This window comes from Schizosaccharomyces octosporus, assembly GCF_000150505.1.
Source record: "Schizosaccharomyces octosporus yFS286 unplaced genomic scaffold supercont6.2, whole genome shotgun sequence".
Taxonomy (NCBI): Eukaryota; Fungi; Ascomycota; class Schizosaccharomycetes; order Schizosaccharomycetales; family Schizosaccharomycetaceae; genus Schizosaccharomyces; species Schizosaccharomyces octosporus.
This window is the reverse complement of record NW_013185620.1, coordinates 2,106,195-2,127,677: the sequence shown is the minus strand read 5'-3', so window position 1 is coordinate 2,127,677 and position 21,483 is coordinate 2,106,195. Positions and strand designations below refer to the sequence as shown.

Below are 21,483 nucleotides of genomic sequence, written 5' to 3'. Positions count from 1 at the left end.
TCATTAATGATTTTATTCTTTGTAATTTGTACTTCGAGCAATTTTAGACCTCCGTATTTGAGGGCTGCCCTCTACGACTGTAGTGCAACGTTCATACTTTCTAATGCTAAGGATACCTTTAGTCTTGGTATGATATAATATTTTTGTGTGTACTTTCGTCTTTCTGGAAAAGAAAATAGCATAGGAATTTTTGGAATTGTACAGAATTGAGTGCGATAATATGGATATGGAAAACTGCGAAGATAATATCGTAGAGGAGCCATACTTAAACGAAGATGATAGAAATTATACCTGGAAAACCTTTCGTGAACAGGTAGAAAGCCATTTTCAAAGGATTGAAAGTCTGCACCAGATACTTGGAACTGATGGAGACAATTCATCCTTGTTCGAATTGTTCACGACAGCTATGAACGCCCAGCTTCACGAAATGGAACAATGTAAAAAAAATCTAGAAAGTGATTGTCGTCAAAAAATAGATACAATCCGCTTTTTGGCATCTTCCCTCAAGTTGGATGACCCAGAAGCGAATCTTCACATAAACACTCCTTTAATTCAATGTCTAGACGAGCTAACTCATATCGAAAGCCAGTATTTGACCCAATACGATAAGAAACTGGCTAATATCAAAGGTTTGACTCAAATTCAATTCACCTTTAACTAACAGTATAGTTCTATATCAACAGCTAGACCAAACGTGTAAACAATTGGGAACGACTTTCGTTATCCCCGATTTTGAGAATTCTTTTTTGTCTGATGTCTCAGATGCGCTTTTGGATTCTTTAAGACTGCGTAATGAAGAAGCACAAAAGGAATTAGGATCTCGGCTTGAACTCGTAAACAATTTGGAGTCTGAAATTATACAGCTATGGATGGAAACCGGAATAGAAGTAGCAGATGAGCCCTCGTTTCAAGAATTAAAAAACACACACATTAATCGGCCTCCCCAGTTTTGCGTTCCTCAGATACTAATTACTAAATTATACGAGCAAAAGGATATGTTACTAAACACCAAAGAAAATTATGTAATGCAGATAAATTCTTATCGTAATGAAGTTCATGATCTGTGGCAGAAGCTCAATATAAATGCCGCTGACTTCGCTCACCTAGACCAATCTTCTGGGGTTTATCGAGACGACCTGATAAAATGGGAGAGAGAACTACATCAATTACGGGAACTAAAAAAGCAGCATATACCTTTGTTTATAGAAGACGCTCGAGGAAAAATAAGAAAAGCATGGGATGTTTTGTTTTATCCTGATGAGCAACGTCGTTCGTTTTCCCCTGCTTTTGAAGACAATTTGACTGAAGAATCACTTGCCGCTCATGAACAATATCTGCAGTCGCTTGAAAATGAAGCAAGAGAAAACAAGCATTTTCTGAATCTTATAGCTAAATATTCTTCTTTATTGGAAGGTAAACGTGAATTAGATGCAAGTGCTAATGATTCCTCTCGTCTCATGCAGAGAGGCCGTAGAGAACCCGGTTTGTTGTTACGCGAAGAAAAAATTCGAAAGCGTTTGTCGAGGGATTTGCCTAAAGTGCAAGCATTACTTATACCAGAACTTACTTCTTGGGAAGAAAAAAAACAGAGGCTATTTATGTTTGAAGGTGAGCATCTTTTAGAAAAGCTCAAGGAGCCATCTCAAACTAAAACGACTGCTCGAGCGAATGGTACTTATAATCCCAAAGCTCCTACAACCCCTAGTCAAACTGCAAACAAGTCACCTCAAAAGGGAAGGATTGCTACTTTATCTACTCCTACTTCCAGGAACAACCATCGTCCAGTTGCTAGTCCCAAAACACCGCTATCTAGGCAGAAACCAAATGAATTTGGCACGGCTCGATCTGTGAGTGCTGATGAACCGCAAACCAGTGCATTCAGCAAGCGAAGATTACCCACTACCGGGCGGTTAGACTTGAACAATAAGTTTTCCGGAGCCCGGTCACAGAGTGCTAAGCATGAAAATAGTAAAACAACACCATCACCCGATTTTGGAAATACCCCTCTTTTTGGAAGAAGCAATACAAAAAATACACCAACACCCCAAACGACTACTCATGATCGCCATCCACAATTTTCGTTGCAAGCTCGCTCTCAAGTTACTCCTCAGTCTTTACCAACAGTAGTGCCAAAACCTTCATCTAACAGCCCGTCGAAGCCAACAATTAAAAATGATCACATGGTTAAAGATGTTTCAGAAAAGTTTAGAAAGACACGACTCGAAGAAAATGATATTGATGAGACCCTAGAAGAAGACGCAGAAAACGTTCCTTTTTCTCCGATGAAAATATCTCCTATAAAATCGGTGCAAACAACTCCACAAACTACAAATAAGTTAGGGCCTGTCATGCCAATGGAAAATCTCGCCAACTGTACACCCATGGAAGATGAATGGGGCGAAGAAGGGTATTAGAGATTTTTATTATTGACATTGTATTATATGCATTCTTTTTGACGAAATTCATTAAATCTAAATTATTTAACATTGATAATCTATAAAGCAAGTAGGTACCGAGATCTTACTACATAAGTACAGACAACGAAAGAAAGAGTGTATATGGTACACAAACGTAAATGACAGCTTATCCTTTAACGGTACAAATTCACTTAAATTATAGCTGGAAAGGATAGCAACGAAAAGAAATGAAGAGTAACAGTACACCAGCCGGTGTAATTAACGCAACTAGCAGTTACAATTAGAATTATTAGGAGGTTTAGAAAGGATAAGAGGTTCTGAAAAATCATTAACAAAATCATCATGAATGGTCTCGTTTTCTAGAGCATGTCGACTGACTTGTTCAAAAAGCGCCGCAACATTGCTGTTTTCTTTTGCACTGGTTTCAAAATGAGGTAACGGACTTTCTCGTTTAGACTTGCAATAAGCTAAAGCTCGATTTAATGAAACAGCTCGTTTAGAAGGATCCTTGTCTATCTGATTACCCACAACTATAATTGGGAAGGTGGATTCGTCTTGAGATGTCTGTAGAAGGAACTCTTGTTTCCAATTCTCCACTGATTCAAAAGTTTTTGCATTATTCACATTATACACTATTACACAACAGTCTGCGCCACGGTAAAAAGCCATGCCTAAGCTCTGAAACCGCTCCTGACCTGCGGTATCCCATAACTAAATTTGTCAGCGTCGATCAAGGAAAGTGTGCAACGGTCTCACATACCTGAAGGGTGACGGTTTTTCCATCTATAATCACGTCTTTTGTCAAAAAATCAGCACCAATTGTAGCCTTATACTCACGGCTAAATTTTTGGTTTACAAACTGTATTTTCTGGTCAGTTATTTGAAACCTGAAGGGACTGAAACCAGAGGGGAAATCATTGCATATGCTGAAGGTTCTTGCGAAAATATAAAAGTTGGTATTATTTATTTTCTAGTGCACTTGTCCATAAACGTAAATAATCCAGTACGCATCACGCAAGGTGGTAATGCAACCCCAAATCCTTGATAGAGCACTTCCTCATACATTCATGTTTCTATGTACTTAATGATATTTTTTATAGACAATTTACTTCCAAGAATGTTTCAAAGAATGCTTCTATCTCAGTGATAAGCTTTCGCTTCTTTCAGTATTGATTCCTCTGTTCTAAATTCCCAATGACTTCAACGTACCTGATTCATGAGACATGTCTTACCAACACCGCTATCTCCAAGTATAACAACTTTGACAAATAACCGCTTTTGAGACGACATGGATGGATATAAGTCAAGAAGAGAATTAACTTTGAGTATGGAAACACAATCTACCCTATGATGATATCCTTGAAATGCGCTATCTCCACTTAAGCCACTATTCTGCAGAAGGGTAGTAAACAAATCGTAGATTTAGGGTAAAGACGAGTGAAATTCAGGCTTATTTGGAGAAGAAACAATCAGTGAAGAGATTTTTTGTAAGCATCTATTCTGTAAACGGTAGCATCCCGACCGAGTATACGAATTGTATCTGCTAAATTAGCACCTGGAATTGACCCGCATAGGATTTGACGAATCAATGATTGCAGCTTTCCCAATGGAAGATTAAAAGTGATGGCAATATCTTTAAGAAGTTCATGAAGACTTGAAGACTTCCAGGAACAAGTCTGCAGACCATGAAGAAGACGGGATAATACCATAGGCACGTTTGTTGATGAAGGCAATTTATGATGTATCGTATTCTGAAAAGGGTCTTCAAAGAAATAAGCACTAAGGTCTATAAATTCTGGAAGAGTTCGTATACGATTTTGTAACAAAAGCAAACATTGGCGAACATAATCTGAGTCGGAGATTCGAGCTAAGGAATTGGTATATTTTTCTCTCAAGACTTTCTGCATTTCAACTGTAATCTGATCAAGCTGTACAGGATCATTGATCCTTTCCCGAAGATAATGTTTGTTTAAGAACTGTAATTTCTCCAACGCTACTATACAAGAACCTTTTGTCAATCTATCAATGGAAAATATCTCCATGAGCTGCGGTAGGTGGATAATGTCGCTTGTTTGTCTAGACGACCATCCCATGAGTGCTAGAAAATTTAGAATTGCCATGGGCTCGTATCCTCTTTCAAGTAAGCTGGTTACATGGGCATCATTTTGACGTTTACTTAACTTGGACCCATCTGGATTCGTCAGTAAGGGGATATGAGAATACGTGGGAGGCTGCCATTGAAATGCCTTGTAAAGCTGTATGTGTTTTGGCGTCGACGGAATCCATTCTTCTCCTCGTATTACATGAGTGATACCCATTAAATGATCATCGACCACGTTAGCAAAGTGATAAGTTGGATAGCCATCCGACTTCAAAATCACAAAGTCATCGCTAAGTACTTTCGGCGTATTACTCTTGATTGTAATTTTTCCATATACCGTATCAACAAAACTCGTTGCTCCCTCCTGCGAGCAAAATCGGACGACGTATGGCTTTTTCCCTGTTTCGGGAGACGCCGCTGAGCATTCGTCGTAGTATTTATATGCTTTTCCAGAAGCTAGTAGCTGGGAGATGTATTCCAAGTAAATGGGTAATCGTTTGGACTGTTGGTAAGGACCAAAGGGGCCTCCCGAGACTGGGCCTTCATCCCATTGAAGTCCGAAAGTTTGTAACAGATCGTAAATGGATTGCTCTGAGCCATGGACTATCCTTTTTTGGTCGGTATCTTCTAAACGCACAATAAATTTCCCATTACATTTCTTAGCCCATAAGTAATTGAATAAAGCTGTCCTTAAAGATCCGAGGTGCAAAAATCCAGTTGGTGACGGAGCAAATCTTGTTCTTACAACCGTACTATTCGATCGTATAGAATTTTGACTCCTTAAGAGATTTCTAATATTTGCAAATGCATAACGCGACCTAGTATAACAAGAAAGCATTCAAAAATTCTACTTTAAATAACGGGTGATGCGTGCAACTCTATCTTATTCCAGGTGAATGGTATATAAAGTAAAGTTTAGCAAATGAAATAAATCCACGTTTTAAAAAGTTCAGATATATATTATGGAGTGCTAGAAAATTAGCGATATACTCAAGTCAAGGTCTTCACACCGTTGAACCAGTACTTGTATCATCGATGGACGCTTTGAGTCGAAAGTGTTTAGACATATGTGAGACCTAGAGGCCTATCAATCAAAATGAATGGAAACATAAATGACTTACATAGTATGGGTGTTTTAATTGTTCCAACCTAATTAGCTACATACTATTCTACCATTAATTAGACATAAGATACATACACTGACAAGCGTGATCGTTCGTAAAATAGGAATCAAAATTTAAAATTAATATTGCTGCTTCTATAAGATACAACTTTAAAATATAGTTCCCGGAGTTCGTACAAAGTCATTGTTTTAAGAGAAATGACGGCGCATGTAATTGTTCCAGAAAACGCGGTTCGGATCCATTAGATTTCTAAGGTTCAACCATTTTGAGATATTAGGGTGCAATTCTAAAAGCTGCTTCTTATTCAAGTTGAATTCCTTGGCCCAATGAGGTTTACCATTGTATTCACACATAATTTCTTCAAAAGCATTAAAATAGGATTCATACTTAACATTGCGATGATAAGGACGGTACATAATGCATTCTATAAAGCAAGTAGGAACTTTAGAAGCAGTAGAAAGCCAGCACTCATCTTCGGGAGTAGGAGCAGCTACTCGAACTTCCAAGGGCTGGTGAGTGTAAATATTCTGTTCAAGGGCGGGTCCAATTGTATAATTGATAACTTTTTCCAAAGCGTCCGAAGCTGTGTCTAAAGGAACAGAATACTCAGTGACGTGCTGCGAGAAGAAACAAAACATTTGCATAATATCGAATCCGGGTCCAACAATAGTGGAAAGACGACCAGTCCTCCATCCATAGAAAAAGTGATAAGCAAGGCGTTGTATAGTAGGCATAAAGCGTGGAAATAAATTACCAATATAAAGTAAATTTTCGTAAATAAAGGAGGTGAATTTTAGTTGGAAACTAGACGGTCTGGAAGTATGAGGAACGCTACCGGGGATAACTTTGTTTGCACTCCAGACCACAGCACGGTTGGCATATGGAAAGACGTGAACCCGTACAAATTCCGCAGCTTGCCAAATTTCATTTGCCTTCCACTTTTCAAACAATGTTGATATGGGTATACTGGATTCGGTAGCAATTAAGTCGAAAGCGGGTACCACGCGTAAAGTTAAATCAATCACGACACCTAAGGCACCAAGACTGACTTGAGCCGCTGAAAAGACGTCTTTTTGACGTGTACGGGAGCATGTAACGATTGATCCGTCTGCTAACATCAAACGAAGAGATTCGATATAACCAGGAAGGACCTGATGCTGAAGACTAGAGCCATGAGTGCAAGTAGACATGATACCGGCAACAGAAGTACCAGAAATACTACCTACAATAGGTAATGAATAGCCTAGTTTTTCAAGGACTCTCTGTAATTGATCGTAGCGAGTACCAGCTTGAACTGTGACAGTTTGGCTTTCAGGATCGAATGAAACCATTTTGTTCATTTTATCCAAAGAAATGAGATATCCAGTACTACAAACGATATCAGATGGCGAATGACCTGCACCAACAACACGTACATGTTTACGTTTTGTGTTGGCTTCGACTAGGATATCCCGTAGTTGATCTTCGTTTTTAGGGGTATAAAATCCAACAGAAATATTTGTGAACGTTTTTGCCCAGTTGTAAAAACGAACACGTCCGTCAGTAGAAAGCTTATTCACGTTTGGTTGAGTCATTTGTGAAAAATTGGTAGTCAATCGATTCTTTAGTAAAGATTTAGTTTGATACCAAAACAAAAAAGAAACTATGTCTAAAAGAAAAGGGAAAGATTCCTGTAAATATAATGAAAACGAGCCCAGTAAATGTGTGTTTTAAATATTATGCATCCGAAGAGGCAAATAGATGATTTTTTCAAAGAAACAAAAAAAAAATAAAGAATACAAAAGCAATAAAACCACAGTCCACTAAAAGGAGGTCACTTTTTAATGATGCCTTTTTACTAGATTATAATAAAAAGTAGATTCTCCCAGTAAGAAATGCAAAAGCGTGTATGTTTAAAGAAAAAAGATATTAATTAAAAATTTAAAAATGCGACGAAAAGAATTGAAAATTGAAAATTTTCGTTTTCTTCAGCTCAGCATTCGTAATGGTAGTGGCAGAATGTTTGTGAGGTACTCTTCTTCATGAACTCTGACGCTCTGTAATTTGAAAGGAGGTAACAAAGACTCAGGTCACCAACTATGTAAACAAAAGCTATGAAAAATAGCAAAGTAAAAATAATAAAACCTAATAAAGATGGATAAAGAATATAGATTGATCGTTTGTTATTTTTTAAAAGTTCAATGGCTACTAAAATTATATTAACATATACCACAGACGATTGCTATGCGAAACGATTTTATTGTAAAAAGCTATTTGAATAAGATACGTTTCAGAATCGACACAAATTAAAAGAAAAGGAAAATTAAAAAATAGAAAGAATAATAATTAAGGAAAGAAAGAAATATTCTAACAAGGCCAAAACTGGCTGGAATCCATTGTCAAAGGTCCTCAAAACCAATGCTACTACTACTAGCATTAAGGACGAAGCTAGTTCACACGTCAAAAAGACGAATCTTCACCAAAAGCATAGCTTACGACTGTTCAACGTTCATTTATCTAGTAATATTAATTCAAAAGAATCAACCGAGTTGAAATTTAGATATGGACTCTTCAAAGATGGATCAAATACGACAAGGCCTTTTGTCAATAAAATGGGGACAATCACCAGGAATGACTCCGCCGAGTACACCATTTGAAAAGAAAGATGGGATGAAGCAAGACAAAAAAGCGTCGGATCTTGTACATGTATGTTGATGATGATGAGAAAGAAGAATTTTTACCTTCTTCCATCGTGTTCGCATTTTCGTGAACCATACAAACAGGTATTAACCCGTGAGATTAGATGACAAAAGGAAGGGCACATCCACGCTCTCGAAGACCCCCAAAACAAGTTTCACAAACATCGGAAACAAAGTCTGCCACAAGTGTGTTGAATGACAAGGATCATTCAATTGAGAAGCAACGAGAAGTCACTCTTACAAGTAAATTTAATGGAAAAGAAAAAGAAGAGCAAGTTGAAATACGTAAGGAGGAAATTGTGATCAAGCCGACCCAGCAACCCAAGAGTGCATCAGGCTCTGTGCTAGAGCCTGCATTAGTAGCTGATAAAGATTCGGTTCAAGAGAAAGATCGCGTATACAAATCTGAAGATTCCTTGGACAAGGAGGAGAAACAAGAAAACTCGGAAGAAGCAAAAGAAAAAGAGACACTCGAAAGTATAAAAGGAAGTGTTTCGAAAAATAAAAACCGTTTTGAACAAATTGATACTTCAGCATCAATAGGAACACACTCTTTGGCATCAGAAGAATCAAGTACAAGCGGCAAGGTTTCAGAACAAGTTACCAGCGAGAGTTCTCATTCAGTAAATCCGTCGAAAACGGACGAGACGACGAAATTTAATCATTCTTCAGAAGAAAATGTCAATGATTTATCAATTCCCAAACAACGGGCTTCCATAGAGACATCTTTTGCAACTAAAGTGTCTCCTCTCGCTTCGAGCCACCTGTCCCAAAACCTTCTGGACAAAGACAAAGATAAAAACGAAGATGTTGGAAGAAACACGAAGATTCGAGAGCTGAAAAAAAGGATCGCAAGTTTACAGCAAGACACTGCTGCGTCTTCCGCACCCTCATTTCTTAGCAAATCCCGCCATGCTTCGTCCATCTCTTTACCCTCAACCAAAACACCAAGCAGCGATAGCACAATACGACGAGTTACCCCACAATCTCGTTTGGAAGCTGTAAAGGTAATTCCGAACTATAACGAGGAATTGATGGGGCATACTTCTCCCCAAAAATCTGGAGAATTAAGATCTTTCGCGTCGGTTACTCCAGCCAATAAAGAGCAACCATCGCCTGAACCAGTTGAAGTAAAAAAACCAGGCAAAGATGAGGTAACTAAGCTATTGAAGAGTCGTATACCAGAATTTAATCAGTTTACTGGTCCCAGTCAAGCCTGTAGTGAGGCGCTATTAGCCAGATGGAAACGAGAAAAACAGCAAGCCCAAGCATCGAGTACTTCTACTGCCGACCAACGTTGATGGAGCACGGAAGAATGTGAATCGAATCCATTCGCAACCAAGAAAACAACTTTATATTTCTTCCGATCGTTTTTCGTATGCTCTGGAATCTCTACGATTCATTCAGGACAACCTTTTTATGACCTTAACCAGTATAAGCAGTATTGCCAGCAACTAGTTGCCCTATCCGGGAGTCATCAGGATAATCGTTTCGATAACATCATGGAGAAAATGATCGACATATGTTTTGCCGAAAATTTGAAAATGCCGAAGGCACAATGATTCGTGGCTTTGCGAGTATATCATCGGCATTTAAAATGATGAGTGTGAGCTAAATTGCCGACCGGAAGAAAGTCGATTAGATATCGGCAAACGAAACAAGTTGATCCGGATCAATTCTTGAATCGGCAATTGGTTAAATTTCCCCAAATTTAGAAACAAACCGTATTCAGTCACAGATTGATGTTTTGATTTGATTTTTCCTTTTGTTTTTGTTTTTCTTTTGAGATATACCTGTTTGCGTCCTTTTATATTGTTTTTTCTCTTTTTTTTTAAAAAAACAATAGATTTCGGAAAAAATTCAAAAGAACAAAGAAATAAGAGGCTGAAACCGGCATGGAGTCTCGTATAAACAAAGGTTTTGGTAGATGGTATGATGTAAGAGGTTGGCATATGGAAATACCGAGAAGTAACAGGGCTATTACCTTTATTTTAACTCTATTATCATTTTCCGGCACTTGTGGATGGGGCAAACAGATCCTTGCTTCATATATATATATTAGGGGAAATTGCTGCTTTTTGCATCTGTATAGACTTTTGAAAAGGTTTTGTTTGTATCCATTCAGAATAACCTTTTGCTTCTTTTTGTCGCCTAAATCGTCGGGGAATTTTTTTACACGTTGCACGAGTTCCTCTTGTTGAATTTGTTCTACTTGAAGGATTGTGGTTTTTTTTTTTTTTTTGGTATTATTACCAAGCGTTGGTGTTTATTAAAAAGTTACAATTGCACAAAAGTTTTGAATCACATTCATTCACTCAACCCAAGTTAGCTTGTGTTTCATCATGGTCCAATCTATCATAGATACTCCTTGCTGCTCAGCACTTAATTTTAACTCCAAACCCGCCATGGGACAACCATTGCTTCCTATAGAGATTGTTAACTCGGTGATGCAATATATGCCTGCTCACGATGTCATCCAATCCTGCTTTGCTAGTTACCCATTGACTTTAGTCGCAAAGAAAATCCTTCGAGCTCGTCTATCCTTTTTAGATCAATACGCTCTCCGAGTAGTTGCAAAAAACGTCTCTTCCGGCCAAATTGTTTGTAATCTCTCTGCTCATCGTACTAATTACGCTTCTCAATACGATGGATATTCTATGTTTCAATTGGATAAGACTTCTCCTTCAAGCGTCTTCCAAGTGACTTTTGAAGAAGAGGCAGATTTGATCCAATTCGAGCGATACCCGGGAGAATCGCTTCCTCCTTTCCTAAACGTCCGCGTCGCCGTTGATCTTTCTCGCGCTTCCATCAATGATTCCCGTGCTGATTTGTTTTCCTGCTTTCAAAAGCCCATCCGCATTCGTCGGTCTTGGCTAGATTCTCTCAAGGCTGGTCAGCCGAATACATTATGGTTGGATCAAAACACTCAGCACGTTATTGGTTTAGTCATTTCTCGTATGGACGATGTTCCAGGAAAATACGATGTTTCTATCTCATCGGTTATCATAAAAACCGAATACTTGTTATCATCTTTGGAGCAACGACTTCATTGAAAGGACAAATTGTCTTCTCTCTTAGCATTCACAACATTTCTTTCTTCAAATCTTGTTCACCGTTCGAGCCGTTTGAGTCTATGAAGGGACCCTTTTGAATATAGAAGCCCATAATTCTTCGTTCTCTTACAATGACCGTTTTAAAACTAATTTTCCATGACTGGGTTTTCTTCTGTTCACTCCTTCCTTTCGCTTTTGGAATTTTCTACTCTTTGAGGGCCTTGTTTCTTATTTAATAACTGTCTTTCTCTTTTTTTTTAATTCCAACATTTTAATTATGTTGTGTCTATTTCATTTTCGAGCATGGCCCCAATTCTTTGTATACACGAAAGCAAAAGGGTCTAGGAATCATGAGCTGTTTTCTGCTTTTGTCTGTTCCCTTGCGTCTCTATTGAAAGATTTTCCAAATCTTTGTTTTTGTCCTTTTTACGTTAGTTTTCATATGTTTTATTTATTATTACGGGTGAACATTCACTAATTCAAATTTTTGCTGTTTATCAATCCCTGTTCTTTATTTCTCAGTCTGTAAACAAACATGAGTAGTTTTGAACGTATAAAAGAGCAAGCATGAAAAAATAAACAGCGGTAATTTAAAAAAAAAAAAAAAAAAAAAAAACAAGAAAGAGAGCCAAGAAAACAGCGGTTTACAAATATGTTTTTATTGACAACCTTGCTGAACGACTGTTATTGTCACCCGAGTAACAAAAATTGGAGTAGCTATGAAAACATGACTTGACTTGGTATAACATGGTATCTTCCATCTAGAGATGAAATGTGTTGAGTGTAACGCTACAGTTGATTCTTTGTATACAGACTATGGACGGGGGACGAGCAACATTCGGTTAGCACAATGTGTAAGTGGATTGACGGTAGTCATGTCTAAGGGATCTGCATGCGCGTATCCCGTGTGAACAAGAATATTTTTCAGCTTGTTTTAAACTTTAAGATGGAATATAGCCATTATGAGACTTTTGGAATGGCTTGGCAGGATACCGGGACGGTGGACGAATTTAAAGAGATGCTAATGCCAGTTTAGAAAAATTGCAAGCAATTTGCTGATAAATACATTGAATTAGACTTTGTATTAATAAGTATCGATGTAATTTTAATGAAGCCTCAAGTGTATCGCCATTTACTGTTCAATTCTTTGTCTGCTAGGAACTTTCGCAATGTAAGAGCAAACAGCACACACTGCAGAGGCGGATTGCCGACCACCATTTGAAATATAAGAAGCTTACTCGTATAGGTCATAAACTTTTCCATACTAATTGTATTGTTTGATGTCTTTTTAATTTGGTCACGGTTGGAAAAGCGTGCAGCCATTTTCCCCAACACGACTACAGAAAACTCTTTCATTTCGCTACCAATTGTGCGACAATATCTTTATTTATTACTCCTCTGTTTGGTCGAGACGGCCACTTACCAAACCTCTATCCTTACGCTCATGTATGGCCTCATTGGATGGAAGCACTGGACCTCGGCCTCTGGGTCCGTTATTCTGTCTTCCAGCACAAAAATGCTACCAGTGTTTATGGTGATTTGGGACTATGATATTCCTGCAGCCGCCATCATTGTCGAATGGGTCGTTCTCTTCAGTAACATGGAAGCTCTTTCAATTTTGACAGGCAAGGTTCGTTTTACCAAAATTGGGATGATTGTTCTTCTTTCTAGCATCCTTCGATCCTTAGTTGTGTACTTTTTCCTTCACCATACTGCATTAAAGACCATTCAACAGCCCGGTACTTGTGAAAGCTTCGTCAACTACAAACAGCTATTGCTTCAGAGCTTTGAAAAAATTACTTTGACTGCTCAGACAGCGATTTAATACAGCCACTGTTGGTCTTCACTAATTCCATCATGGCGAAGTTGGTTATTTTTGTATAATAAAGATAGAGAATGAATGAATTTGTCAGACTGTCGAAAATCTTTTATTTTTATTTCTTCTTTCCAGAATCTTACTTAACTCTAGTGTTTGTTTGTTCGTTAAGCAATAATAAATGCACGTCTTATCTAAGCGAAGTAAACAAAGTAGACCACCAAAAATAACTAAAAGTAAAAATAATAAAAAAAAAAAAATACTCTGCATAGAAGACAGAGAGAATTAAATGAATAAAGAATATACCATAAATAATAAATAATAAAATAGGTTCTGAAAGCGGTTGATCCGTTTCCCAACTTCGCTTTCTGGGGTTTCCAATCTATTTTCCTTTGCTTCCAGCACACAAAAGTTGCAACCAAAGCAATATTGTTGTCTTCAATTTTTTTGAAAATATTTAAGAAAAAGGTCAAAAATGAATGAACCCAATTTGGAAATCAACCACCATTCTATTGTACATTGCAGTTTGTTTACATGGATCCAAATAGTGCACTCTGAAACGAATGCATCTTTGTCTCGCAAATCTTCACTATATTTTACAACCGGATGGTGGCCGAAGAAGAAACAAGAAACCCAAAGGACAGAATTTATGGAAAAATAAATTTATAAAACAATTAATATATTTTTTCTTTCTTTTCTTTTGTTTTTTCAAAGTATATTTTTACGTCCAATGAAACCCGTTACGATTTGTGGGTAAATTAGCCAACCAAAGAGCCGACCTTTCCACCTCTTACCAACTGCCAAACGCTAGGTCCATCATTAGTATCATGTTGAGCCGTCGAATTCAAGCTATACGCCCTTTTTTTAAAGAATCTTTTCTCTTAAATGCCAGAAGAATGGCTACCGAGGCAAATGTTTCGACTACTGCATCGAAACCCGAAGCAGCGGAAGAAAAACTGAAGACGTTTGAGATTTACCGCTGGAATCCTGAGCGTCCAGATGTAAAGCCTAAGCTTCAAAAGTATCAAGTGAATTTGAAAAATTGCGGACCTATGGTTTTAGATGCGTTAAACTCGATTAAGAATGAACAGGACCCTACTTTGACTTTCCGCCGCTCTTGCCGTGAGGGTATTTGCGGATCTTGTGCTATGAACATTAATGGTAGCAACACTTTAGCTTGTTTATGCCATATTAAGAATGATGATAAGCCAACAAAGATTTATCCTTTACCCCATTGTTTCGTAATTAAAGATTTGGTTCCCGACCTTACCTACTTCTACAAGCAATACAAGGCTATTGAACCTTGGTTGCAAAACAACAACATTCCTAAAGGAAAGGAATTGTACCAATCTCGTGCGGACCGTGAAAAACTCGATGGTTTATATGAATGTATTTTATGTGCTTGCTGCTCTACGTCATGTCCTTCTTACTGGTGGAATTCCGAAGAGTACTTGGGTCCAGCTGTCTTGATGCAAGCTTACAGATGGATCATTGATTCTCGTGATGAAGGTACACCTCGTCGTTTAGCTGCTATGCAAAACTCCATGTCTGTGTACAGATGTCATACCATTATGAACTGTGCCCGTACTTGTCCCAAGGGTTTGAACCCTGGTTTAGCTATCTCCAAATTGAAGGCTCTTATGGCTACTTCTTAAATTAGACATGATTTTGTTTTTTGAATGTACAACATCTTTCCCCCCATTCTTCAATGAACGTTGGAAGCAAATCCGTGGAGGTTTGCCAATGACTGTTTTGGCGCTGTTCAGTTTACGTTCTCCTTTCTATTCCACATCACAATCTCAATATTATATGCGGTTTCAATCTGCATAATTAGGATTATAGGATATTCCTTGCTTCGTTTGGCTAATCTCGTCACCACTTTACTAATGAATCCTAGTTTGAATGTTTCTATTTTATCAAATATTTTAAATCCCCCTCTTAAAAGCCTTTCTAGGTTGCTACAGCCTTGTATTTTCACATAAATAAAGTTTTAAATATATACATATAAAAAAAAGTACATTTGGAAAATCAAGAAACCATTATATGCAGCTTCTCACCAAATCTTTATGTAACACGTATATAGTGGTTTTTACGACTGAAAATTTATGCAGTCCTATTGTATCGTATCGCATTACAAGGAGACATTGTAAGTTATTCGATACAATTATATTATCTTAGTAAGCTGTGAAAATTTATAACCTTTAGATCGGGTGAAATTCTACTTAACCAAAGCACATATCTTATAGATAATTTAAAAAAAGATGGGCAAAAAAATTAGATCTGAAGAGAAGAAGACTTCTAGTAAGAAGGATGTTTCTCCTAAAAAGGGAGACGTTCAAAAACCAACCAAGAATAAGGAAGTAGCCAAGAAGGCTGCAAAGAAGGTTTCCGAAAAGAAGTCCAAATCTAGCTCTAAGAAATCAAAGAAGCAAGAGTCTTCTTCTGAATCCTCTTCCGAATCTGAAGAAGAAAAGCCTGCTCCTAAGAAGTCTAAGAAGGAAGAAAAGAAGGAAAGCAGCAGTGAAGAGTCCTCTTCTGAATCTTCTTCTGAGTCCTCTTCCGAATCTGAAGAAGAAAAGCCTGCCCCTAAGCAAGACAAGAAGAAGGAAGAGAAGAAGGAAAGCAGTAGTGAAGAGTCCTCTTCTGAATCTTCTTCTTCTGAGTCCTCTTCTGAGTCCGATTCCGAATCTGAAGAAGAGAAGCCTGCCCCTAAGCAAGACAAGAAGAAGGAAGAGAAGAAGGAAAGCAGTAGTGAAGAGTCCTCTTCTGAATCTTCTTCTTCTGAGTCCTCTTCTGAGTCCGATTCCGAATCTGAAGAAGAAAAGCCTGCCCCTAAGCAAGACAAGAAGAAGGAAGAGAAGAAGGAAAGCAGCAGTGAGTCCTCCTCTGAGTCTGAATCTTCTTCCGACTCTGAGTCCGATTCCGAAGAAGAAAAGAAGGAAGAAAAGAAGGAAAGCAGCAGTGAGTCCTCCTCTGAATCTGAATCTTCTTCCGACTCTGAGTCCGATTCCGAAGAAGAAAAGAAGGAAGAAAAGAAGGGAAAGAAGAGCTCTAAGTCTAGTTCTTCTGAAAGTGACTCTGACTCTGACTCCTCTGATTCCGATTCTTCTTCTAGTGATGCTTCCTCTGGATCAAGCGAAAAGAAGCGTAAGGCTGAAGCTGTCGAAGAAGAGAAGCCCGCCAAGGTTTCCAAACCCGTTGATTCTAATGAGTCCTGCACCCTTTTCGTCGGCCGTCTTTCTTGGAGTGTCGACGACCAATGGTTAGGCAGTGAATTTGAGGAATTCGGTACCGTTGTTGGTGCTCGTGTTATCATGGATGGCCAAAGTGGTCGATCTAAGGGTTATGGATACGTTGACTTTGACTCTCCTGAAGCAGTGAAGAAGGCATGTGAGGTGTCCGGCCAGAAAGAGATTGATGGTCGTGCTGTTAACTTGGACGTTTCCGCTCCCCGTCCTTCCAACCCTCAACCCTATGGTCAACAACGTGCTGGAAAGTTTGGTGACCAACTTTCTGCACCCAGTGATACCGTATTTGTTGGAAATCTTTCTTTCAACGTTACTGAGGATGATGTTGGCTCTGCATTCGCCACTTGTGGTGAAATTCAATCCGTTCGTTTGCCTACTGACCCTCAATCTGGTCGTCTCAAGGGTTTTGGTTATGTTACCTTCTCCGACATCGACTCTGCTAAGCGCTGTGTTGAAATGAACGGTCATTTCATTACTGGTCGTCCTTGCCGTCTTGACTTCTCCACTCCTCGTACTGGAGGTGGTGGCCGTGGCGGTTTCGGCGGTGGTCGTGGTCGCGGTGCCCCCCGTGGTGGTGGCCGTGGAGGTGCTCGCTCTGGCAACCCCAATCGTGGTTCTGTTACTGAATTCAGCGGCAACAAAGTTACTTTTGACTAAAATGCGTGATATAGACGACGAAAACAGATAATCTTCTGTTTTAAAGTATCGCATATCTAGCTCCGAAGTTTCAGGTGTAAAACTTTCAAATTGGGTTTTATCAATTGTGGGATTTTTTGGGTTTATGTCGGTTTTGGTAAGACATACATTTGGGTTCATGGTTATTGAATAAAAGTAAATTTTAATATTACTATCTACATTTTTAATGGAAGGTATGTTGGGTTATTTTGGGAGGTCGGTTACTATGTATTCCATTTCAAACTTGAAATAATTGGATGACATGTTATGTTGCTTTATTATAAATATAGTCTCTCTTGACTTATTCGGTAAACCTTTAGACCGGCTTTCATTGATCAACGGTTGTATGAAACGGGTTATTTAAGTGGTTTTTGGTAGAGTACTCATTGAGTCTTGCATGAATTAAAAAATAATTTGACCTTGGACAAATAATATATTATAGAAGTAAAAGTATATTTATATGTGTCGTCGTTTAGCGTATTACTGATTTATTACAGATTGTATACCGACATAAAAAAAAGTGCATGCTTCTTACGCTGTTGAAGTAGATACCAACACAAAGAATTCAAGACCATCATGACGTTATGTGTGCAAATTTAGAAAGCCTCATGAAAAGTAGCTAAAACTTGATCAATGAAAACTACAAGTTGTCAGCGTCGATAAAGCAATGAATGAGTTAGTGCGACAAGAGGAGCATACGAAACATCCTAATCCTATCCCAGAAGCTAACAATGCAATTGAGTCTTCTAGAAAAACAGAAAACCTTAAAAAGCAAGAAGACGTAAGATGAGAATATGAACATGAATATAGACCGCTAAACAAACTGGCAGAAACTGACTGGCTGGGAGGATGATTTTCAGGAGCCAGAAATCAGTAAGGAGGAAAAGGCTGAAATTGAAAAGCTGTATAGTCTGTATGTATAATATTGGCACATATCGATTTCAATCTAACGTACTATTCCAGAGAGGTTCCTTTGATTGTGTTCGTGAGAGATGATTCAATGAGAGAAAGCATTGACTAATCGTAAAGACGAATGGAGCGGTTCGTCCAAAAGTATAGAAAAAATCGAAGATGGAACGAAGCAAATCGATCAAGACTTTTTTCAATGTACCTCGCTTTGGGAGGTATCTCGAGCGGTCAAAAGCAATTCACTGGAGGTCTTGATGTGAATGAAGGCGATGATGCTCAATCTACTGAAAATCAAACAGCAATTGATTTCATTCAACATGACATATTGAATGATTATGAGGTGGATTTTGTTTGGGTAGTAGCGGTCTTTTTGTATGTATTGTCTGTGTTGAATACGTGGCATTACTAACTGAAACATTAGATCTTCCCACCTCCTTTATAGAGCAGGTGTTACAGAAGAACATGAACTAAGGATGGCTTCTCAATTAATACAAAACTTTTTGAAAAGCGTTCTCCATCACAAGGTAGCAGCTGAGTATGAAGAGAATATTCAAGCAGCTTTAGAATTGGCAACCAGGGCAGAAAAAGAGCTCGTTGATGATAAAAGGCTTTCTGTTTCTCTTCCAGGTCCTTTAAACAGGGCTTTTTCTCATTTATATGTCGATAATTATAAAGGACTATGGGATAACGTTGACACGTACCATCATTTTGCCCCGTCATCAAATGCAAGAGAAGAAAAAGAGCAAGAAGGCTTTAAAGAAAATAAAAATTCTCATATATTTGATTTAAAGGATTTTCAACCTGATGCTCATACCCGATTTTCTACGGAGCAAGCAAGGTCACATATAAAAAGAACTTTAGGGTCCGATGCACTTGAAGCAGAAGTCTTAGATCAAGAGTACTTGACGGTAGAATTGATTTCTAAAGAATTGATTTATAAATACAAAAACAATCCTTTATGCAAAGCTAGGTACTTAGTATGGAATCCTCCTGGAACAAGCTACCCTCAGCAAACCGAGAAAACAGAAGTAACCATTCTCATTGAACCGGAATTGATGGAACTTATGGTTTTGAAAACACATTTAGAAGCATCTTTTACTTTTCTAAGCAATGGCATAACGATTATGGATACAGTTTTAGCGGTCTTACCTACATTTTATGAAGAAATTGAAGAATAATACGAATCATCTTCCGTTTGAATGGAATTCTATTACTTATCATTAGGCGTGATTTGGAACAAACTGAATCATCTTTAGCTGTAAACGTCTTTTTTAGTTCGATTATAAAACGACCGTGTCAAGTCTAAGAAGAGACTTAAAGAGGGATCGGTTTATTATATATCTGTGTATTAAAGAAAAACAGATTTAATATAGATAGCATTTGTTTATAATTTCTAAACAAATTCTTATAAACGATACGCATACATATACCATAAGCCAAACGTACTCATCAATCGATTCTAATCCCTATGTCACCACCATTTAGTTGGAAGTGAAACGAACATCGTGGCCTACGGTCCATAGTTAAATATAGGAATGGATATATTAAATTAAACTAGCTTTATTGATATCTGAAATAGAATATTAGCAAAGCTTGGCTTCTGCTTACCGCTAAATCAAAATTAGACTTACTTGTACATAAATTGTATTAGAGTCACTAATTGCTAGAACGTTTCTATTATAAGGGTATCGCATTTGGTAATTTATCAGATGGCCCAAAGCAACAAGCAAGCAATCCAGACAGATGCAACAAGCAACCTGACTTTCCTCAGTGAATTAGCACAGGAGAAAGCTAGATTCGAAGAGGAAAAAAAGCAAAGACTTAATAAAAGAATAAATTATGGAACAACAAACAAACGAGATTATGGAATCAAGAAAGATGAACCAAGGTCGAATTATGCGAGAGTTAAAAGACACAGTGAAGAAGACGCTCCTCGAAAGAAGCCTAATAATGAACAGAAACGACGATTCATTTTAAAGAATGAAGATGAAAATGAAGAGGATCTGAGGAAAAGTAGATTGGGTTTGGAGCGTAAAGCTCTGAAGTATAATCAGTTGTTAAACGACAATAGTCAAACAGCTGAGGGCGAAGAGATGCTAGTGGATTTTACGAAAAAATGGGCCGAAGAGAGTCGGGAAAACGAGCTTATTGAGATTACGGATGAATTTGGACGAACTAGGCAAGTATCTATCTATGAAGCGGGACAAGCGCTTCTTCCTTCCAAGGAAGAATACAAACCTGAAAATGTTATTCATGGTGAATATATGCCAGAATACAAGGTTGATGAGCACCATATTGAGGATCTACACCGCCGAGACGAGCAACAAGCGGTACATTACGACGCCTCCAAAGAAATTCGTACAAAAGGAATAGGATTTTTCCAATTTTCACTAGATGAAAATGAAAGGCAACAGCAATTCGAATCTTTAGGTAGGATACATGAAGATACGGTTCGACAACAACCTCGAAAAGTTGGATTAAATATACTAAAAGAGCGAGAAAACAAACTAGCATCCCGAAGAAATACTCTTCAAAAACACTATGAACGAATGATTGGAGAAGAGTGGATAAAACAACAATTCAATGGCATTTAGATTCTATTCATCTATTATATTTTTCTACTTTGATTAAGTTAAACAAGTTGTGTAAAGTAGACATCCGTCTATTGCCCAAGAGATGCATATACTAAGAAGGTAAAAAGTCAATTCTTCCCATCCATAGCAAAATAAGGATTGCAAAGAATGGGCTTTGCTCGTCATGGCTTTTGTAGTATATAGTAATACATCCATGTCAATATAATTAGTTAGAAAGTTTGGAGAAATTAGCAGATCTCAGTTAAATCCGTATAGTCATAAAAATAAACAAAAAAGGACAAGATAATGATACGTTCAAACACAAATAAGGAGTTAAGCAGTCAATTTGGAACATCAAGAGGTTTTCTGATGTTTCTTCTTTGTAAAGGGAATCGCTTGTAGGCCCCATTGAGAAATTCTACGAACTGCGAGGAAACTGCAGACCATAACGTCCAAAGCAATTGCACTGAGTGTAGGCAAAGCCAGAAAAAAAGAGAAAAATATAAGTATAGCAAACGCTAGGTTTGAAATCGTCTGTATAAAACCTGCAACTGTCAGACTCATGGGTAAGACGGATAATGGTTGACGGTTAGTGTAACGAAAACGGATAGTATTAGAACAATGAGTCAAAAAAAAAAAAGAATTTCAGTTGTGCAGAAATCATGATAATATTATATTTAATATGTATTACAAAATGATGAAATCGTTACAGAGCTATAAATAAACAAAACCAGGACCTTTGAAGCCAGTTATGTTCCTGCAGGATAAGGCTGTCTTTGGTACGACATGACCGGTTATACATCAAACAATTTAGTAAATCATTGCACTCATGAATTATTGAAACTGGATACAGTAGAGTCATGGGACCCGTTGCTGCAAAGAAGGTACA

General features: G+C 38.0%; 11 protein-coding genes across 11 annotated transcripts; 8 read left to right on the top strand and 3 right to left on the bottom strand.

The window, feature by feature from the left end:
• The first annotated feature begins 37 nt into the window (after positions 1-37).
• SOCG_00387 (antiparallel microtubule cross-linking factor Ase1) lies at positions 38-5,462 on the top strand. Its single transcript, XM_013162807.1, has 2 exons — positions 38-629; positions 670-5,462. Exons 1-2 carry the CDS (start codon positions 221-223, stop codon positions 2,412-2,414), a joined length of 2,154 nt encoding a protein of 717 aa, XP_013018261.1. The 5' UTR covers positions 38-220; the 3' UTR covers positions 2,415-5,462.
• On the bottom strand, positions 2,399-3,752 carry SOCG_00386 (GTPase Ypt71). Its single transcript, XM_013162806.1, has 3 exons — positions 3,627-3,752; positions 3,178-3,276; positions 2,399-3,128 (listed from the first exon to the last, which is right to left on the bottom strand). Exons 1-3 carry the CDS (start codon positions 3,705-3,707, stop codon positions 2,685-2,687), a joined length of 624 nt encoding a protein of 207 aa, XP_013018260.1. The 5' UTR covers positions 3,708-3,752; the 3' UTR covers positions 2,399-2,684.
• On the bottom strand, positions 3,887-5,356 carry SOCG_00385 (glutamyl-tRNA synthetase; the record flags this gene model as incomplete). Its single annotated transcript, XM_013162805.1, has 1 exon — positions 3,887-5,356. One exon carries the CDS (start codon positions 5,354-5,356, stop codon positions 3,887-3,889), a length of 1,470 nt encoding a protein of 489 aa, XP_013018259.1.
• A 173-nt stretch (positions 5,463-5,635) lies between the features above and the next one.
• SOCG_00384 (D-arabinono-1,4-lactone oxidase) lies at positions 5,636-7,650 on the bottom strand. The gene has a single exon (XM_013162804.1). It carries the CDS (start codon positions 7,214-7,216, stop codon positions 5,831-5,833), a length of 1,386 nt encoding a protein of 461 aa, XP_013018258.1. The 5' UTR covers positions 7,217-7,650; the 3' UTR covers positions 5,636-5,830.
• Positions 7,651-8,183: 533 nt separating this feature from the next.
• Positions 8,184-9,621, top strand: SOCG_00383 (uncharacterized protein; the record flags this gene model as incomplete). Its single annotated transcript, XM_013162803.1, has 2 exons — positions 8,184-8,327; positions 8,425-9,621. The coding sequence occupies 2 exons, from the start codon at positions 8,184-8,186 to the stop codon at positions 9,619-9,621; spliced, it is 1,341 nt and encodes a 446-aa protein (XP_013018257.1).
• Positions 9,622-10,662: 1,041 nt separating this feature from the next.
• On the top strand, positions 10,663-11,373 carry SOCG_00382 (F-box protein; the record flags this gene model as incomplete). The annotated part of the gene is made up of 1 exon (XM_013162802.1): positions 10,663-11,373. One exon carries the CDS (start codon positions 10,663-10,665, stop codon positions 11,371-11,373), a length of 711 nt encoding a protein of 236 aa, XP_013018256.1.
• A 721-nt stretch (positions 11,374-12,094) lies between these two features.
• Positions 12,095-13,403, top strand: SOCG_00381 (Arv1-like family protein). The gene is made up of 3 exons (XM_013162801.1): positions 12,095-12,227; positions 12,410-12,544; positions 12,620-13,403. Exons 1-3 carry the CDS (start codon positions 12,141-12,143, stop codon positions 13,196-13,198), a joined length of 801 nt encoding a protein of 266 aa, XP_013018255.1. The 5' UTR covers positions 12,095-12,140; the 3' UTR covers positions 13,199-13,403.
• Positions 13,404-13,941: 538 nt separating this feature from the next.
• On the top strand, positions 13,942-15,168 carry SOCG_00380 (succinate dehydrogenase iron-sulfur protein subunit). The gene has a single exon (XM_013162800.1). The coding sequence runs from the start codon at positions 14,017-14,019 to the stop codon at positions 14,842-14,844; it is 828 nt and encodes a 275-aa protein (XP_013018254.1). The 5' UTR covers positions 13,942-14,016; the 3' UTR covers positions 14,845-15,168.
• A 282-nt stretch (positions 15,169-15,450) lies between these two features.
• Positions 15,451-17,094, top strand: SOCG_00379 (gar2; the record flags this gene model as incomplete). Its single annotated transcript, XM_013162799.1, has 2 exons — positions 15,451-15,740; positions 15,939-17,094. The coding sequence occupies 2 exons, from the start codon at positions 15,451-15,453 to the stop codon at positions 17,092-17,094; spliced, it is 1,446 nt and encodes a 481-aa protein (XP_013018253.1).
• A 458-nt stretch (positions 17,095-17,552) lies between these two features.
• On the top strand, positions 17,553-19,496 carry SOCG_00378 (argonaute binding protein 1). The gene is made up of 5 exons (XM_013162798.1): positions 17,553-17,893; positions 17,943-18,025; positions 18,076-18,093; positions 18,142-18,393; positions 18,443-19,496. Exons 1-5 carry the CDS (start codon positions 17,780-17,782, stop codon positions 19,197-19,199), a joined length of 1,224 nt encoding a protein of 407 aa, XP_013018252.1. The 5' UTR covers positions 17,553-17,779; the 3' UTR covers positions 19,200-19,496.
• Positions 19,438-20,778, top strand: SOCG_00377 (uncharacterized protein). Its single transcript, XM_013162797.1, has one exon. The coding sequence runs from the start codon at positions 19,731-19,733 to the stop codon at positions 20,613-20,615; it is 885 nt and encodes a 294-aa protein (XP_013018251.1). The 5' UTR covers positions 19,438-19,730; the 3' UTR covers positions 20,616-20,778.
• Positions 20,779-21,483: the final 705 nt, after the last annotated feature.

Coding starts and splice junctions, on each gene's coding strand:
- SOCG_00387 (XM_013162807.1), top strand. CDS start 221: ATGGATATGGAAAACTGCGAAGATAATATCGTAGAGGAGCCATACTTA. Junction 630..669: donor GAAACTGGCTAATATCAAAG/GTTTGACTCAAA, acceptor CTAACAGTATAG/TTCTATATCAACAGCTAGAC.
- SOCG_00386 (XM_013162806.1), bottom strand. CDS start 3,707: ATGTCGTCTCAAAAGCGGTTATTTGTCAAAGTTGTTATACTTGGAGAT. Junction 3,277..3,626: donor AGACATGTCTCATGAATCAG/GTACGTTGAAGT, acceptor CAGAAAATACAG/TTTGTAAACCAAAAATTTAG. Junction 3,129..3,177: donor GAAAAACCGTCACCCTTCAG/GTATGTGAGACC, acceptor TGACAAATTTAG/TTATGGGATACCGCAGGTCA.
- SOCG_00384 (XM_013162804.1), bottom strand. CDS start 7,216: ATGACTCAACCAAACGTGAATAAGCTTTCTACTGACGGACGTGTTCGT.
- SOCG_00381 (XM_013162801.1), top strand. CDS start 12,141: ATGAAATGTGTTGAGTGTAACGCTACAGTTGATTCTTTGTATACAGAC. Junction 12,228..12,409: donor ACATTCGGTTAGCACAATGT/GTAAGTGGATTG, acceptor ATGCCAGTTTAG/AAAAATTGCAAGCAATTTGC. Junction 12,545..12,619: donor CTGCTAGGAACTTTCGCAAT/GTAAGAGCAAAC, acceptor TTACTCGTATAG/GTCATAAACTTTTCCATACT.
- SOCG_00380 (XM_013162800.1), top strand. CDS start 14,017: ATGTTGAGCCGTCGAATTCAAGCTATACGCCCTTTTTTTAAAGAATCT.
- SOCG_00378 (XM_013162798.1), top strand. CDS start 17,780: ATGAATGAGTTAGTGCGACAAGAGGAGCATACGAAACATCCTAATCCT. Junction 17,894..17,942: donor ACCTTAAAAAGCAAGAAGAC/GTAAGATGAGAA, acceptor ACAAACTGGCAG/AAACTGACTGGCTGGGAGGA. Junction 18,394..18,442: donor TGGGTAGTAGCGGTCTTTTT/GTATGTATTGTC, acceptor CTGAAACATTAG/ATCTTCCCACCTCCTTTATA.
- SOCG_00377 (XM_013162797.1), top strand. CDS start 19,731: ATGGCCCAAAGCAACAAGCAAGCAATCCAGACAGATGCAACAAGCAAC.